The 18740-nt window shown below is 34.7% G+C and overlaps 2 protein-coding genes across 2 annotated transcripts; one reads left to right on the top strand and one right to left on the bottom strand.

Annotated features, from left to right (window-relative positions):
* The first annotated feature begins 237 nt into the window (after nt 1–237).
* On the top strand, nt 238–17127 carry LOC105325581 (histamine H2 receptor-like). The gene is made up of 3 exons (XM_020066096.3): nt 238–467; nt 10338–10422; nt 14920–17127. Exon 3 carries the CDS (start codon nt 15524–15526, stop codon nt 16490–16492), a length of 969 nt encoding a protein of 322 aa, XP_019921655.1. The 5' UTR covers nt 238–467; nt 10338–10422; nt 14920–15523; the 3' UTR covers nt 16493–17127.
* Nucleotides 7360–10593, bottom strand: LOC105325580 (centrosomal protein 20). Its single transcript, XM_011425213.4, has 5 exons — nt 10510–10593; nt 8823–9020; nt 8299–8383; nt 8090–8199; nt 7360–7966 (listed from the first exon to the last, which is right to left on the bottom strand). The coding sequence occupies exons 1-5, from the start codon at nt 10535–10537 to the stop codon at nt 7923–7925; spliced, it is 465 nt and encodes a 154-aa protein (XP_011423515.2). The 5' UTR covers nt 10538–10593; the 3' UTR covers nt 7360–7922.
* Nucleotides 17128–18740: the final 1613 nt, after the last annotated feature.

Here is an 18740-nt window from a genome sequence, read left to right as displayed (position 1 = left end):
GAATACCTCGTTAATATGTAAACTCTGGAAAACTTGTTGTCACACATTTTTTTATTAGCTTAAGTACTAATAATTAACTATATAATATTATGCTTTTTCACAATGCCAAGGTCAAACTGATTACCTTGACATTGTTAAGTAAGAGCCCTGTCCGTTTATTTGTTTGCCTGTCTAATTGCTAATGTTTTAAGAAGATTTCACGCTATAACACAGTCTGCATCATTCACATCTATACATTAGACTGCACACTTTACGAGTGTTTTTAATAGAAATGTAAAAAGTTCAGTGCCCCGCGAAGCTATAGCTATCACCGGGTATTGAGATTTTTTGAAGGTCAGTCTCTCAACGGTCAATGCCGCACAGAACATTGACTTCCTGGGAAACTATAAACAAAGTCCCTCGGTGAAGTCACAAGTATTTATATGTATTAGCGGGACCTACCAGTGGCAGCAGGATATGTTAGATAGGTTAGTAAATTCTCAGGTCAAAACAATGTATAATCCAGCGGGACGATCAATTTAAATCCCTCACATAATGGTATCTATGTTAATTTATGTGACATTCTATAGTCAAAGGCTATGATGCAATATATGTACAATGTTTATATACCGATTGATATTGAAGCTTATTTATGAAATATTACAACACTTGTTAGTTATAACACTGAATTTTTCTTAAATAGATACCAATTGCATGAAAAGAGATGACTTTCTTAATGCAAGCCATCACATCCACACCCAGTATAAGCCAATATATATGTGCTAGTATCATAAGATGGTATACTGGATGCATGGTTACTGGATAATCAAGTAATGTAATACTCTATAAATGTATGTAAGTGAATAAACTATATGTACAGCAATTCTAAATTTAACAAATCTGTAATGCTGCAATACACTGAAACCTTCGATCGCTACACAGGGATGTATCGACCAGAATCGTGTATCGTTGTCACATTGTATTGGTTTTGTTTGTAAACAAGTCCGGGGTTTACTGGAGTTCAGCAGGAGTGCACCGCATGCACAGGATAAACACATCCTCAGCCTTACCCAACCTCAACCAGCAGCTAGTGACGTAAAGAGCTAACTATAAAGATCATGATCACAATCAGAGCGGAGCGGGAAGCGAGGCCTCTCTATGTTAATGTCTACGTCTGTCATACATTGACCTCCTTATTAATTCTTAGATACTTAGAAATTTGAATAAAAAATACACCCTCGGCTTTGAGCAAAATTATTTACGTGTACAGATTTCAAGCATTGTGTAAACGAATGCAAGTGTAGAATCACCTTGTCGGAATGAGCAATGTCATTTACAATTATTATAAACACATTGGCATATTTTTTACTTATATTACTGTAATAATTTCACATTTGTCTGTTTTGGGCTTTTCGTTAGAAATAGATAAATTTCTATTCTGTTTTATATTGTTGCCACTGCATATATTAGTAAATTGGTCCATGGATGCTTGAGGACAGGACCGACCCCCCCCCCCCCCGGTCCCCAAGTAAGACCCCCACTTCTTTATTCATAAAGTATTCTTTTATGATATTTCGCTGATATGACTTATACCTTCGTTGCAGAAAATTACCTTGAACAATCATTTCATAAAAATCTTATCCATCTATAAAGATGGGTCCTGTCTTCAAGCACCTGTGAATTGGTCACTATATGAATTAAATTTGAATTCGTAAAGTGATTGTAATGGAATAAGCTAACTAAACGTCAATGTTGTTGATCCTGTACAGTGTGTTGTTTATTTGAGGAGAATGACTCCTCGATCATTGATGGGGACATTTGCTGATTACTGGCCTGAGACAACAACAACACAGGAGTTGTCACTGTGCCAGCCGTCGGCCACTGACAACAACACGCCCAGTGATCAGCTGCTTCTTTATATATAATCATCACATGCTGATCAAGTGCTCATGTAAATACCTTATCCTTGAGAGAAACCATCTAACAGTCAGGTCAGAGTAAAAGCATTACTGGTGCACGCATGCGCCCATGGTACTAGCAAGTGTACCAAACCTGTTTAATTCTTTAAAATATCGATCATCACAAAAAAAAACAATAGCAGTATTTTTTTAAAATCTTGGATTCGATCGATTATAGGTATGCAAGTATAATTTAGCATTTTGCTTCTGTACAGTGCGAGATATTGCTGTAGATCTATAATGTACACCACCCTATCTTTATCAAGGTCTACCCTTAGTTACAGCGAAGCTAGTACATGTATATATCGCCCACACTGAGACCTACATGTACATGAACCCTTACAGAAACACGTACCGTGGATCGCCACCATTGGCTAGCGGAGATGATATGACTACCCTAGGTTTTTGTACACGACTCGGGTGAACAAATGCGTTTTAGTCAGAGCTTACTAATTTAAACAACAATTGTGGCACTCCTATAAACAGTAATTTCATAAGCAGAGTACACTAGGTGCACGGTCTGTTTCCGCCAATAAACAACACATTACAGCTACAAAACACAAACATACTGAATAACGTACAAGAGTGCAGTGCTGGTTGACTTATTCTGTTTACTGGAAAAAATGTTTATTTGCCAATGAAAGAACACAGGGGGCACACAGATTAAAAACGGTATATAATCGTGATAACGATATCATATATTATTATGTATATTATATATATATATATAAAGTATGCTATATATAATATATAAGCCGATCAAAGAGAACTCTATGAAGTAACCGTGTTATCAAAGCAAGATAAATCATTTATAACCGTCCTTTTTTGGTGTTACCTGGGTAAATTAGTTTTTTCAAAAAAACCGCAAAGGTGCTTCCGCTTATAAAAACATTGGCCTGACACGCTAATGGAACTCCATTGTATATATGTAATTGATTTACTTTGAGCTGTTACTGACCAATGTTTAATCACATCGATGCCCAAGTGATTATGTAATAATATTTAGTTCCTTTTGTTAGTTTGTCTTTTTTTTGTTAAGAAGGCCGCAAGGCCTGAGGTCAAGCACAGGTGTACCTATTATCTCAATTATCGTGACTATCTTTTTAAGGTCACGTGATTGCTCATTTTAAATAATCTTCTTTATTAGGAAATTTTTTACAACTTTGTTTCGGTAAATCAACCAATCCTAAATTCTGATTGGCTAAAATCCTGGAATCCAAAGACGCAGGTTTGTCGGTGGAAATGCGCCCAAGCTTGGTCACTTCCATCGACGCCATCCGAAATAAAACATCTGATAACAATTATTATACTTATATCTCCTTTCTTTGGATTTCCAGGTATGTAAATTTAAGTTTTCATTTATTTGCAATTAGATATAAAGTCACCTTGATAAAGGATAGTGTATTTTTTATTTTGTACATAATCCTGTTTTTATTATCTTCTAAATTTGAGCTTTTAGTAAAGTCTTTAAAAGTTAAATTAAAGTCATCATCTATTAGGTAACGTGCAACATGACCTCATTTAGTGTACAGTACTTTATAGATTATAGATTGTATGTTTTAATATTTTTGTTGTATATCATATTTAGCTACAGTCTCCAGTCATATTTTTATATCACATTTATTTTTATGCATATCATAAGAAAAGTAGATTTTGAATTTGGCGCTTTTATTTATTCCCGCGCTCTTTTATGAAAAGAGGTAAAAAGGTTGTTTGTTTATAATACATGTCTAACAGGATCATAAGTGTTAGGATGTTCGCATTAAAATTGTAAGTTAAACACTTTATTGATTGCGTCAAAAAATTGTTAAATCCCTTATTTCAGAGTAAGATTTATTAACCTCTTCGAGCTAAACGAGTAAATATTAAAGGAAAGTGGTTAGATAGCGAGATGTTTGTAGTTCGAATTGTCTCTATTGAATTATTGAATAGGCACCGTGAGACTGTCAGCTATTATATAACTTTTTAGTTTAGTTGAGTTAGTTCATAGTTTGTGTGATAAAAAGTAACAATTAGACGGGTTGCCGTTTTATGAATTTAAGATGATTTTCACTTATTATAGTTCACTATGATCATGTAATTTTAATTAATATGCAGAGGGATTTTTGATAATTATTGTTTTACCCTCTGTACAGTCACCAGATTTTATTAAGTATCATTATACGTAAATTTATTACATTGAATACTATTTTGTAACTGGTGACTGTGTGTTTATAAAGATATTTTACACTTCCATCGACGCCATCCGAAATAAAACATCTGATAACAATTATTATACTTATATCTCCTTTCTTTGGATTTCCAGCCACCGTAGAGGACGAGCCATATTTGGAAAGCTCCCACGAGTAGAGCTGTTAATTGATCCAACAAGGATAATATCCCTCAAAGCGAGTTATTTCCCCTTTTATAACGAAAATAATAATAACACGGGAAAACACCCAAAGTAACAACGTGTTACTGCACATCGATTTACAACATATAGCAATGTCTTTCTCTCCGCTTATATTTCTGTTACAAAACCATAGCAAAAAAAAAAAAAATAACCTGGATACAGAAACTGCTGATTGTCAATTTCTGTGGCATGTCAACTTTAAAAGTGTTTCACCTGAATAAGCATACACAGTATCTGCGTTTGCATTCTGTGCTTGCTAGGTGTATCTAAGGTACACCATGGGGAAACAGTTGGGAGAGTCAAACCAGGGACGTATATACGTCCCTGGTCAAACACATGCCGGTTGTCTTTTTAAAATCTTGGGGGCAACGACCTTATAAAAGATGTAATATTACGACAGTGCTTTGTTCTGTTTCTGTTATCGTGTCCTGCTTAAAACTCAAGTTCAAGTTCTTTTATATTCCAAAAGACTAATAAATCTCATGTTATTTATGTGAAATGCAGCAAGTTATCGACATACAAAGTGGAAAAAAATCAATTTTGATTATTCACATTAACAAAAACTAATGTCGTCTTTCAATTCACCCCCACAAGTCATTGACCGCATGACTGCCTGTATATTTGTATCCATTAAAAAACATGATACGAAACTCAGTATATAGGTATTGATTTTCATATATATATATATATATATATATATATATATATATATATATATATATATATATATATATATATATATATATATATATATATATATATATATATATATATATAAAGAGGGGGGGGGGGGGTAATTATATATGATAAGTCGCTTCGTTCGCCCATCGGTTGTTAACCTTGAGTTTTTCCCTTATTGCTATTTCGGAATTCAGCTGTTGTACATTGACATACAATTAGCCCCATTTTCTATATAAAGATATGCATGTCGATAATGCATGACGATTCAGGTACAATTGATACAATATTATTCTGTGATCATCTAGGATATGTATTAATATACAATACATGTACACGTAAATACTGTTCTTCGGTCGAAAACGAGGAGGCGATTCATTTGTAAGGCTTATAATATACATGTATAATGCATATTTATTTTTTATTTTTTAAACTTGATGACTTCTAAAGGCATGTCTAAAATGAAAGATATAAACTTTACGAAACAAGTAATGTCAATATTTCACTAAGGTCGAATATTCATTCAACGTCCCATGGAATAACAATGTACTACTAGTATATGTAATACATAGAACACATAGGATCCAGTATTAAAGAAAGATGTTGAGGATTGAGGGAAATGTTGAAGGGTGTTCACATCACAGAGAGTACAAAGAGACAGCGTTTGTGTACCGTCAACAAGGCATTCTCAAAGTAGTCAAGTCAACCTCAAGATATACTTATAGTTATAAACAAAACATACATCCCAGCTCTAAGTATCAATTTACAGATTTGTAAAAGTATTTGCACATCATGTCACGAGTTAGGTTAACTTTTGGTGACTGTCCGTGTAAATTGAAATTTGGTACAAGATTTGTTTGCCAATTCCTAATCTTCAAAATATTTTTTTCTTCTCCAGCATGATTACATGAAAATGATCGATTGTTACCTAACTTATAGCATTGAGATATCTCCAACTAAATACCGACGCACTTGGCACCTATACACTACATTCTGGACATCGTCAGTCTGTGGCTATAACTATATACTACCAGGCATTTCACGACTCTCATTTCAGGGCGTCCAACCCGTCATAAACGTAAAAATAAAGAAAATCGCACCAAGAACCCAGGTCAAAGTGGTGTAATAGTAAGTGGATTTAGAGGTTGTCGATGTATAGGCAAGTCGCAATGAATTTGTAAAAGGAAGGGAGGAGGGGGTACATCTATTCTTACGAATTAACTTATCCAAGGTGCCCATGTTTATGGTTGTCTTGATAATGAATTAGAATTTTCGTTATGCTGATTTTTTTATGAACTTTATTTTTTTTTTGGGGGGGGGGGGGGTTAAGTGTTAAGGATAAAAAAAACCTGGATCCGCGGCTAGTATAAGAGACATACTCGGTTCGACATCTGAGGTTGTGTTGTGGTCCGGGGCAGTTGAGAAATAGCAATACAATGCATGGAATCCCTCGTTCGATATATTCACAAAAGTTGGCTAACGTTCAACATCGCAATAAAGAGATCTGGATATGACATTTACTGGATACCGGACATACAAATATCGAGCAGTTTTAGAAGCGCTCAGATAAGGAAGCAACTGCCGAATAATTTAGTAAAATAACTTTACGGGAACAATTTATTATCGTAATTTACAAGATCACGATAAAATAGGTCAAAGTCAGAACACAAGGGCTTATACTCACGGAGTGTAAAAAATATTAAAGAAAAAAAAAGTTATGATAAGCGTGCTCTAATGCAACTGCTATTTCAGCACAACTAAGAGTTCTAAGACCAAAATTAAAATGCCGTTTGATAACCAACTCTCGATTTTCTAAGTCGTTCATGCATACAAACTAAATCGTACAAACAATTTTCAACATTGTTGTAAGTAGGCCGTTTTTTTTTTCATATATATTTTTTACACACCGGGAACAAGTGTCACAAAAATGGTTTTTTCTATTTTATTTTATAACTTGTTTAAGGGTCCTCCGCACGCCTAGGAAAAGTTCTGCATACAAACCCGAAATTCTAAATTACTTTGTAAATATATGGATTTCTAGCATGTGACCGACTTGAAAATGACAATTTATTTATTTTATTTTTTTTTTGGGGGGGGGGGGGGGGGGAGGGGGTGTTATTTTCTTTAATTGTACTGCTATTTATTAAAGATACACCCATTGTACCACAGAGATAGACAACAAATTCAGGCGATAAAACTGGTTCACAATGCGTTCAAATCGCTATGTTGTGACGACCTGTCATAAAAAGAAGTCACGGAGTGTCAAGGATCCTTAAGCAACCTTCGTATTCATGTAACAATAGTTTAATAACTGGTATCAAAATTCATAAACATTTACAACTGATAGGCCAATAAATGCAGCTCATTTTTATTCATACTTTTACGGCCAATTTCACAGCTTATGTAAATTCCATATATTTTTACAATAGCTTTGTAATTACACAGGCGGGTACCATTGTATCACAGAATCTTTGCATTCTGAATCTTATAGATAAACATAGACATAAATACAATCTGCTACTATATTCACAGTTTTAATATATTACACAAGTTTATGACAAGCTCTAGTATTCCCAGGAGTCATTTACACAGTCATCACATCTCCCGACAAGATATGTTACGTCAATCACTGTACAAAAGATTCATTTAAAATATCTCTCACAAATCTATCATAATCAACAAGGAAATACACATGTTAAAATATGGTACATCCCAACTCTAAGCTATGATTGTGGGATAAACTGAATGCTCACTTTGTCCAATACACAGAAGGAAGTTGATTCTAGCATAACCCACGCCATCTCATTCAATGTAATCATGCTATATCCAATGTATCCTTTACAGTCCATCAACTGACAACCAATAGACTTAACAGTCAGTATGCATGAAGTTTGAACATCACACAAGGATCAGCATCACCTCTTGCCACCCATTACAACAAAGGGTTCTTGTTCATTATCTGAAATGTAAGTCAATCTGCTATACTGTGATGAATTTTGTCAGCAAGTCTCCATTTCAAACCAATGTGAATCATTCAAGAACTTGATTTTCTAAATAAATTAACATGTGGACACAAGTTTACCTAGTTCACTCTCCAGCTGTTGGAGGAAGGCTCCGTGGGGGCGCTGTCGGGACGGGGAGGAGGGGCGGTTCTCTCTCAGGTGGTTAGAAATAATGCTGTACAACAGAGGACTGTAAGAACAAGAGAGATAACTCATACAACAACTACCTATTTGGAATTTACTGAAATGGGTTACATATTGAGGATGATCGGTGATACATCATACTTACACAGACTTTGATCTGTAATCTTCCTTTATGTTTAATTCTTTGGTAAGAAAGTCTCGGTCTAATGGTGATTTGGGCTGTCCAGATTCTAAGGGATACATGGTTGAATTTTATTTTATAATTAACTTTCATAAGTTTAGGAAGGTAAGTAATGAATATATGCCGAAAACAGTTCTGTATGAAAATAGCGTTTCAAGGCCTTTTAGGGCAGAGAACTGATTTTTTTTTTCATACAAAAGTGTTTGAGGCATATATATATAACACTGCCATTGAATATCATTGTTGATTTACCTGAGACAGTCCAATTTTGCAGGATATCAGTATTGTAACCACTGGTTACAGTCTGATATTATGAAGCTTACTAATATCGGACTATCACAGGTAAAATTTTAGACTGCTGGAACAAAGGAATGACACCACAGCAGTGTTTTAAATATAACAAGTTTATTACAGTAACCCAAACAATTTTTCAATGATTCACCAATTTTAAATTTAAGATTCTAATAGCAAATTAAATTTCAAGTTACCTGCAACCAAAACTGATGATGAATATTTATATTTATTGAAGTCCAGGTACTCTCGGATGAGTTCATTGATTATCATATTTTCATTGCTCAGAGGTGGTTTCACCTCACTCTGGTCATCTAAGGCACTGAACACTTCAGCACGGATCCTCGCCTTTATCTGTCCAAGTGAACCACGATTTTCCAAAGTTTCTTTTATGACTGAAAGTATAAACAACAATACAGGAGATTGTAATACTGATGTAACATTTTTTTAAGGCACTGTAGCTTAATATTTTTAGTATGCATAGTAATTGCAAAATTGTAAGAAGTTGTTTTTTACAGTCCAGCTTGAATACTGGTGCCAGATAGCTCAGTTGATTAGAGCAACTGACTTGGGATGGGGGGAGGGCTCGGCCTGCCTAGGCTTGAATGCCAGTCTGGTTCGTCATTATTTCTCCCACCCTGTTACCCAGCTTTAATTCATTGCAAGGCTCATCTTGTCATAAGCACTTGGAAAATTTCATAACCCTTTTGAAAAATGAAAATATTAACACAGAAGGAATATTGACATTTGTATTAATAGAATGACTCATAGTAGCTCCATTGACCATTTCCATTCGAATGTAGGGGGCAAATAAGTTTCCTTAGATAAGGCCAATATTGTAATTTGGATGACAATAATTTTGGCAGTCTATAAAAACTCTTTAACTATGTAATCATATAACTGGTTGTCAATCACATGGGTTTTCTTGAATAGAATTGCTAATCACTAAGAGGACAACATTTAGTTATTGCTGCAGGTGAGGTCTGTAGCTCCCGGTCTGAAAAAAATTCAGATTGACAACCAGGGTGCTACAGTTTGGACTGTTCCATATGTGAAAAAAAGTTGCAATTTGCAGTGCACAAGAAATTGCACTAGGTTTGGCTTATTAATCTTATTTCTGAACACATTCTGTTCAAATATATTATTCCAAAATATTCCTCGGACATTTTACTACTCATATCGTCACTTTACTTGCCTCTGATATTCTTTAAAACACCATGACCAGCCCTGTAAAGTGAAGTGGTGCAGTTTGTTTACATGTATAAATGGCGACTCTCTATCTGCACGTGATATTTATTTTTTGAGGTTCGATATTGTATTTAAGAGAAAGTCTAAGGCAGTAAAGTGACATTATCAGTAGTAAATTGCCTGAAGAATTTAATCATATTAATTTTCCCACATAATTTGTTTGCAAATAAGGTTAATCAGTCCAAAAACTGGCGCAATATTATGTGCTCTGTATATTGAAACTTTTTAACACGTTCGGAACTGTAACTCCCAGGTCGTCAATCCGAATTTTTTCAGACCGGGAGCTACAGACTTGCAGCTAATTCAATTATAGTAGGTAAATTTTTATTTAGCGTGCAGAAGCTATATGGTCTATTTAAAAGGAAATTGAATCAACAATGTTCATATATTGATATCTAAAAGTATAAATAATCAAACAAATATCAATTCTTTAAACATGCTCTGTAGTTTACACTTTATTTCAGAAAAATACAAGATTCAACTTGTTGGACGGGCTTTCATGAGTTATTAAATGTATTCAAATTGATTAATTCGACTACCTAACTGAAGGTAAGAATTAAACAAGTTCAACATAGCTTTTCTTTGGATTCAATGAATAATTAAATAGCCGTTCAAACTAGAAGCAGTATATTTTACCATCTTTCAGTTCATGAGTCGAAGCCATTTCGAAAAGCACATACACAAAACGTCACATTCACAACATTTGATGACGTTATACACAATTTGATGGGTCATTCGTAAAACAATTCGACTTCTCAAAAGTCTTTATTTATCGATTACGTGCAGACGTTTTTTATTACACAGCTTAGCCCCCCCCCCCCACTTTTTTAGCAAAGGTAGACCTAACCATTAGGCACATAGCATCAAAGAGGGGCCACCCCCCCCCCCACTTTTTAAAAAGATTGAAATATTAATAGCGGTACTTAAGGAGGCCGATTTGGGTTTTTTTGCGGAAAAACTACAATAGCATAACTCTTTATTTTTTTACCATATGTTATTTAAACCAACTCTAGTTTATTTGCGAAGGTTCATGAAAATCGACCGTCTGGTTCTTTTTAGGGACCATCTCAAAATAGAGGTACATTTACTATAGGAATATATAGGAAACTGTCATTTTCCGCACATCAAAGCAGTTTAAAAAAATACTACAATAGCTTTTTTTCTCAAATTGTTATATATCATTAGTAATATCATTTCCTACCTTATATGCAAAAAACACAAAATTCTACCGTCTGGTTTTTAGTGGGGACCATCTCAAAATATTAAAATGCACCAAATTTTGCTATATATTTGGATCATCACGAATGATGATTGATGATAATGGATTCATTCCAAAAATGAGGAAAATGTCCTCGAGGATGGCATCATTCTGTATTTAAAATTTCAACAGCGTACAATTTTTACTTTTTCTTTTATGTTATTTCTTATAACGTACTCCTACAAAGCTTCATTTAGTCATAAGGTCTTAAAAGCGCAATGGCAATGCTCCCCTACCGCACAACGTAAAAATCGTGTTAAAAATAAAAATTTCCTTTAAAAATCTAAATAGTTTTATCTGTATTTTGTTTATTGTATTCAATTTTATAGATGATGTCGAAAAAAAATCATAAGAAGTATAAATCAACTGTATTATATTAGAATGCGCAAAAACATGCGCAATGCAAACTAAAGTCGGCCTCCTAAAAAAAAGATTGCAATATTAATAGCGGTACTTAAAAATTGCAGTCAAAGCCCCCACCCCCTTCCCGGATTAGGATTTTCATGATTTAGGGAGAATTTTCTTTAATAGGGATATTGTTTTGGAGTAATAGGTATACCCCCCCCCCCCCCCACTCCCCCCGATTAGGATTTTCATGATTATCGGAATTAGGGGGTTTTGTTTGTTTGTTGGGTTTTTTTTTGTTTTTTTTTTTGCATGATTTCTGATGATTAGACTAGCCCCCCCCCCCCCCCCACTTTCAATTTGCTTCCGACGCCACTGCACAGTTGATAATGAATTAGTCACGATCTGTGAAAAATGTGATTATTTACAAATAAATGAGAGAGTTATTTTCAATATATAATGTTGAAGATTTATTATCATAGCTTAAGAAGATTTTTTATCATAGCTTAAGGGGGAAAAGGTTGCAGTGTAAAATTATTTGTCAATGAATTTTTTTGCTTTTAAATTTTTAACACAACATTAAGATGTCCTCTACAACATATTATTTTCATGACTACTTTCTTACCTTGCAAGGGAGATATTTTGATTAATTATCCCCCTTTTCTGGTATTATGAATTTCGCCTTCGCTTTTAATGTGTATAGAGCTTTTTATCGTTTAAGGATAATTTTAGCGATAAAAATGGCGTCTTCAAAAAAAATTTAAAAAACATTGAGAAAAAAATTGAGGAAATATTCCTAACAACTAACAATCTAAACACTTTGTACGTCCTGTAAAGAAAGTTCAGGTGTTTATTTGTTTTAAAAATGGTATTGAACTAAGGTAAGCAGACTGGTACATGTAAGTGACAGAGACAATAATAAACTATGGTTTACAGTCAGTCGATAAACTTAATTTTTTTTATTTACCTTGAAAATATGTTAAGCTTATATTTGTGCCTATACATGTACATAGATCTTTAAGCTGTACCACATTAAATTATTGTATATATTTCCAAAGACGCCATATTTTTCGTGAAAATAGAGAGCAATTTCTCACCAGCCAAAGTTTAATGGAAAGAAAATGACCGCGTGATGGTGATGTGTCAGAAAGCTTTTAGTGTGACGCGTCACCACACGTCAGTTCTCATGCGCTTTATGGGCAGAAATGGAGTAGTCCTGTCTGTCGTCGAAACAAAGTCCATTGTGCTGTCTTCTTTGAGGCGTTTTTCCAACATTTGTGAAAAAGGATGCTTTGAGCATTTGACAAATGACAATATTGAGGTTAATTCTTACATGTAAAGTTAAGGTACATGTTTGTAAAACTTTATCCGAATACCATGAGATTTGCCTAACCAAGAGAAAGAACCAATTCGATTCGTAAAGGAAGAGTTCAAAACGTTATGATATCATCATTTATTCCCAAATATTTACATCTACCAAGTATTAGAACCATTTTAACAAGACCTTGGACTTTCAGTAGGGCGTATTTATCTATTCCTTGCAAATTAAAAATGACGCGGTTTCAAGCGAAATATACATCGATTGCGTAGTCTTAGTTCTAATAATTTCAAAGAACCATGACTGAGTGGCTGGCAATGAAATAAACAGGCTTACGTCTCATTGGTGTTTGACACAACTACCCAAAGTCCAAGCTCTGGTAAAATTATTCTATTTCTTACGGAAACTTAGAACCATTTTAACAAGAGCTTGGATTTTGGGTAGTTGTGTTAAACAGCAATATGACATAACCCTGTCTATTTCTTTGCCGTCCACTCTTTGAAATCAACAAGATTTGTCTGGCTTTTGAGCTATGACTACACAGTCTATGCACATTTCGCTTGAAACCGCGTTATTTTTAACTTGTTTTGACGCAAGAAAAAGAAAGTTACGTTTAACCGAAAGTCCATGGTCTTATCATAATGGTTCTATAGTTAATTCATAGCTCTAATTCTACACGCCCCGTTTATCGATTGGTCGAAATCCACAGCGGCTGAAACTGACAAGAAACTGACATGAGTGAAATTGACACGCCCTGTTTATCGATTGGTCGAAGCTTCAGCGACCTAAAAAAAAAAATCGGCCTAAAAAAATCACTGACTGCATGAAAAAATCATGATGATGTCAGACTCAGAGTCTCACAGGAGACGATGTGGCTGTTTCTTTTAGCTTAAGTACTTATTAACAGTAATTTAGTGAATTTTACTCACTTTTCATAATCAATTTATCAATCTGTTAAAAGAAAGATGTTAATATAAATAATAAAATGCTTTCTTTGATGATTCATATGGGTTATGAAGGTAGCGATCATTGCAGAAAAAAAATTCTGCAGTGTTGCTACCTTCATATCCCGAATAAATCACCAAAGAAAGCATTTTATTGTTTAAATAATGTTTTGCAAGCTACATATATTTTTATCCCAGTATCGATAGGCGATTTTGGAAAGAACTGTTTATTGTCACTGAAAAAATGACAGTATAGGATAAAATACTGTTTTCATAATTACAAGACGGACATTTATTAACCCTTTCGGAAACGAAACTTACATGGGGAAAATTATAATCCCAATCCCACAACTATAGTCTGTCCCAAGTTATTGCTTCCATCATTTTTTGATGATTTTTGATAAAAATACACATACATGTGAAAGAAATACAGTTGAAATTGATAAAAGGGAATATATCCAAGATATCTTCATTGAACAATGATCATTTTTCACTGATAAAAGTTCACAGGAACGAAAACAATTTTCTTACGGAGATTTATAATGGGAAATTTTTAGATCTTTTCTCCATTCGGAAGTACTCGGGATACCTCGCGCAACTTTTTAACGTTATCATCCGGGCTTATTAATGGCTGATGCAATGCAAAATCTCCGTAGACTTTCAATTTTGGGATGTGTATTGAAACCTGAAGCGGTAGAGGAGGCGTTTTAAAACAGATAATCTGGACATTTTTCATATAAGTGGATGAACGTAGTTTGAGCACAAAGGTATTTACTATTATTGAAATATCAAGCAAAAAGCAATAACTCGGGACAGTGTGTAGTCTTACATTAGCTAAAATACCCAGGCCCACTTCTGTTTTTCTTGTTCTCGTGAATGATTTAACACAAATTTTTCGTATGGCCCGAATGACCCCTTCACAGGGGGGGGGGGATCTCATCAATCGTATGATTTGCAACCAACTGCATTTTCCTCCCTTTTTTAATTAAGTGTAAGATATTACAAATGTCAATGTTAAATCAAAGAGAAATTAAGTGAAATATAGAATATAATAGAATACACATGGCATCTTAAGCGGTTTTGAAAAAAATATCTTGCATTATAGGCGTAACTAATCACAAATCTTTGAAAACAATCTATGAGATAAGAATAACCCCAACATAATTTTATTTTATTTACAGCGGTTGGGACTTAAACTTAAACCATTGACGTATGTTGTGCACTATATGGTAAAATTGACCAGTCTTTTGATGTTTCGACCTCAGTTTGCTCTAACTGTGAGTGTCCATCCACAAGATTGATGCTGGGCACCGACACATGTTGACAAAACCGTGACCAATCGAACGAACAATAATGCAGGTAAACACCGCCCGCGGCAATACGATTGATAGAGTAGATAGAAAGTTTCCATATACGGAAATTCTCCCGAGATTAAAGCCATCCTAATTACGTTGGAACAAATCTTCTCCGTAATTGCGATGTAAAGGGGCCTGTTCCCTCGAATAAAGCACTACTCTGATGACGCCCGGTCGGACTGATGAAGGGCCTTGACAAACGTAGGTATCAATCAAAATGATACTCCCATTTGTTTGATTTGACATACGACATCAGTTGGTATCCGTGATGACTGCTGAACCCGCCTTCAGCCACAGGGACCATTATCTCCCATCATCAGGGCCTCATGCGCCAGGTATATCTCTCTACAGGATCAATACCACGCAATTAATAATTTTAATAATTACGACTTCCGATTTTAATTACTTGCAATGTTGGACTAGCTGAAGGATGGCCACGATGTTGGAGTGGAGGAACATGACACACATTCCGTACGAATCCTTGATCACCACTTTCTTTGTCGTGGAGTGTGCCATCATTGGACCCATAGTCCTAGGGAACCTGTTGATAATCACCAGTCTGCTTCGATTTCATCGTCTCCGGAAACGGATCTACATCCTGATAGGGAACTTGGCGGCGTCCGATCTCTTGATTGGCATAGTCTTTATTCCGTACGACCTCGTCTTCTTGTCCAACCTAGAACTCGCCCGACGGAAGTATTTTTGTTTGATCCGCCACTCTCTGTGCAACATGTTCCTTGGAGCCTCCGTTATGAATCTGTTGGCGATATCGTTCGAGCGATATATCGCCGTGTTGCACCCCCTTAAACATGCCATGATATGCACTTGGCAGACGATGTCGATGGTTATCGTGGCGTGCTGGGTTTTATCGATATCACTTGCCTCGCTTCCACTTCTTGGCTGGAACCAATGGGAAGAGAACCTTCCTTGTGACATTGAGCTGATTTATACAAAAGCTTACAAGGGTCTTATGTTTATGTTTTTTGCCTCATCTCTTATTGTAAACTTTATCATGTATGTCAAAGTTATAAGAACAGCATGGAAACAGTTCAAGAATTGTGACAAACCGATTCAGCGACCACATGAAAGGAATCGAATTACGAGCAAGTCTTACAAGAAGACCAAAATCATGATGTTGTTACTGGGAGCCTTCGCCGTTTGCTGGGGCCCTTACCTGCTCGTCGTGATTTTTGACACCTTATTTCTGGAAGACAACATCGCTATAGCTACTCTCAGGAAGTTCCTGTCAGTACTGGGGCTGGTAAACTCCGGACTGAATTGGATTATATTCGGACTGAAAAACGCCGATTTCAGAAAAGCCTTCACTTATCTGCTCCGCTGTGGTATAGGAGTCACTGAAGACAGTTTAGCATACTCCAGCTCTAATACACCTGTTTAATGATGTTCATACACAACCTAAACATGTATTAACTGAAGTCTGTGCATGCTCCACCTCATGCTCACCTTTCTTATTGATGCCTGTGCACCAACTAAACCCATCTGTTCAACAATGTCCCTGCACCGTTAACTCACGCTTCCCTGTTTAATGATATCTGTGCACTAGCTCATGAACACCTGTTTAACGTTGTTCGTGTAGGACCTCAAACGCTCCTATTTGGCATTATTCATGGACTAACTCTGTCTTTTATATTATTCTTTATCATTGAATTTGTTTATGTACATGTTCATCTTTGTTTAAAAAGAAGTAAAATGTTGTTCAGTCGTGGTAAAGTTATTCTCCTTTATAAATTAGATTGCCTTCAACGAAACTTAAAATTGGTACATGTTTATACCAAAAATAGTAAATTCGACTGAGATTTTGCTCAGTTAGATTATTTGATTGATGCCTTTCCATAATCCTGGGGATTTCTTCACAATAATTGAGTCTACACTAAATTTTTTTTTTAATCTTCATAAAAAATACATTTAGAGGTGTATTTGAATGAAAAAAAATGGCTATCAAATTGAGTAATAATTTATCAGTTTAGAATGAAACTTGACTCAAATCGCAAATCTGGTCTAATACAAAGATCACGGTCAAATTCACATATTTATAAAATCCCTTAAATAAAGAAGATGGGTGGATAAGGCGTGTAAAATGCCCATACATGGTCGGACAGGCTACTGAAAAATTAAAGTATCAATAAATCTGATGTTTTTAAAAAAAAATAATTTAAAACAATATATATTTAACGAATCATTGCTTTTTAACCTATAGGTATATTCAATACTTGGAATATATTGACTCAAACAGGCGTATAAGTATCAAAACCTGCAAATACTGTCATTATTTAGAACTTCAAGGCACTTTCTTTTATAGAGTGGGTCTGTGCTCCATATTTTTCTCATTGTCTAATTAAGGTCTGTCGGAAAACAAAGCGATTTCAATCAACAAAAACGTGGAGAGATGACCCACTGTATATTAAAAATATCATTTTATATCCCAACAATTGAACGTTTTGAAAAAATAATACAAGTCCGGTAGTTCGTGGCCAAAGTCACACATGATATTTAAAAAGCCCACTTTGTTGTGTCTGAAATGGCTCAGTGGTTAGAGTACCTGACATAAGCTAACCTTATATATCTAGGGTTTTTATGTTACGGGTTCGATACCACCAAAATTTCCAACAATATACTTTTTTTCTTATTTTTTGTTAAATATATTAAAAACTGACTATTGTTAGAAATTTTGCTTTTGCAAACTTGTATTATAATATATTTGAATAGAGTTAATTTGGGAAAAATAAATTCAAAATTGTATTTCACTACTAAACCGAATGGGCATTTGCGCCATCTTATTCCCCCATCTTCTTTCTATTGATTTATTGATGTGTTCATTGATGAACAAGCAATAATACTAGCGGAAAAAGGAAACTGCATTATAAAATTTAGTATATTTTTTCTATATTTATGTTTATATTTATAAAATTTATACAATATTTGCATAAATTGGTCTTTTAATCTTTGGTTTACAGTAGCAGATAACCATTCTATATTGACAAAATTATGGTTCTGCCAGACATATGGTAGACCGCACATGTTCAAAATCCTTTGAATACAATCAATCCATGGGCTTTTACAATCGCTATTAAAATGTTGTGAAAATAAATATCTGTACACTGTATATACAATTTTGTTCTCAGGGCTTATTAGCATTTTTCCCCAATATGTAATTATTCTTGTATAAACATTTATATACAACGGGTAGCGCCCTGTTTCTCCATATATCATAAAATTCGGTGTTGTGCTTCTTAAATTAAGTACTGTTTTCAAAAATTTCAGATGTACACGTTCAATAATATCTAGATTTTCAAAGCCCCAAATTTCGCAGCCGTACAATAAAACTGGTAAAACAACCTTATCAAACAAATCAAATTGACAATTTACAGGTAAATTAAAAATTTTTAATTTTTGTTATAACACCATACATAGCCTTTTGAGCCTGTTCACACAAATGCTTTTTTGCTTTAATAAATGAACCAGTTCTTGACAGAACGATACCCAGGTATTTGAATTCTTTAACATTTTCAATAACTTCTCCTTTATAATAAAAAAGCTTTTTCGATGTTGGACCTTTGGAGAAAACCATTATTTTTGTTTTATTAACATTGACAAGTTTTGTTTTTTCATATATTAAATAATGCACA

Source organism: Magallana gigas, chromosome 7 (genome assembly GCF_963853765.1).
Source record: "Magallana gigas chromosome 7, xbMagGiga1.1, whole genome shotgun sequence".
Lineage (NCBI taxonomy): Eukaryota > Metazoa > Mollusca > Bivalvia > Ostreida > Ostreidae > Magallana > Magallana gigas.
Note: the sequence above shows the minus strand (reverse complement) of the source record. Positions and strands in the feature narration are given on the sequence as shown.

Excerpts from the sequence above, each read along its gene's own strand:
- LOC105325580 (XM_011425213.4), bottom strand. The coding sequence starts at position 10,537 with ATGGCTTCGACTCATGAACTGAAAGATG. Across the intron at positions 9,021-10,509 it reads GACTCATGAACTGAAAGATG|TCATAAAAGAAACTTTGGAA; the intron begins GTAAAATATACT and ends TTATACTTTCAG. Across the intron at positions 8,200-8,298 it reads GATTACAGATCAAAGTCTGT|TCCTCTGTTGTACAGCATTA; the intron begins GTAAGTATGATG and ends TTGTTCTTACAG.
- LOC105325581 (XM_020066096.3), top strand. The coding sequence starts at position 15,524 with ATGGCCACGATGTTGGAGTGGAGGAACATGACACACATTCCGTACGAA.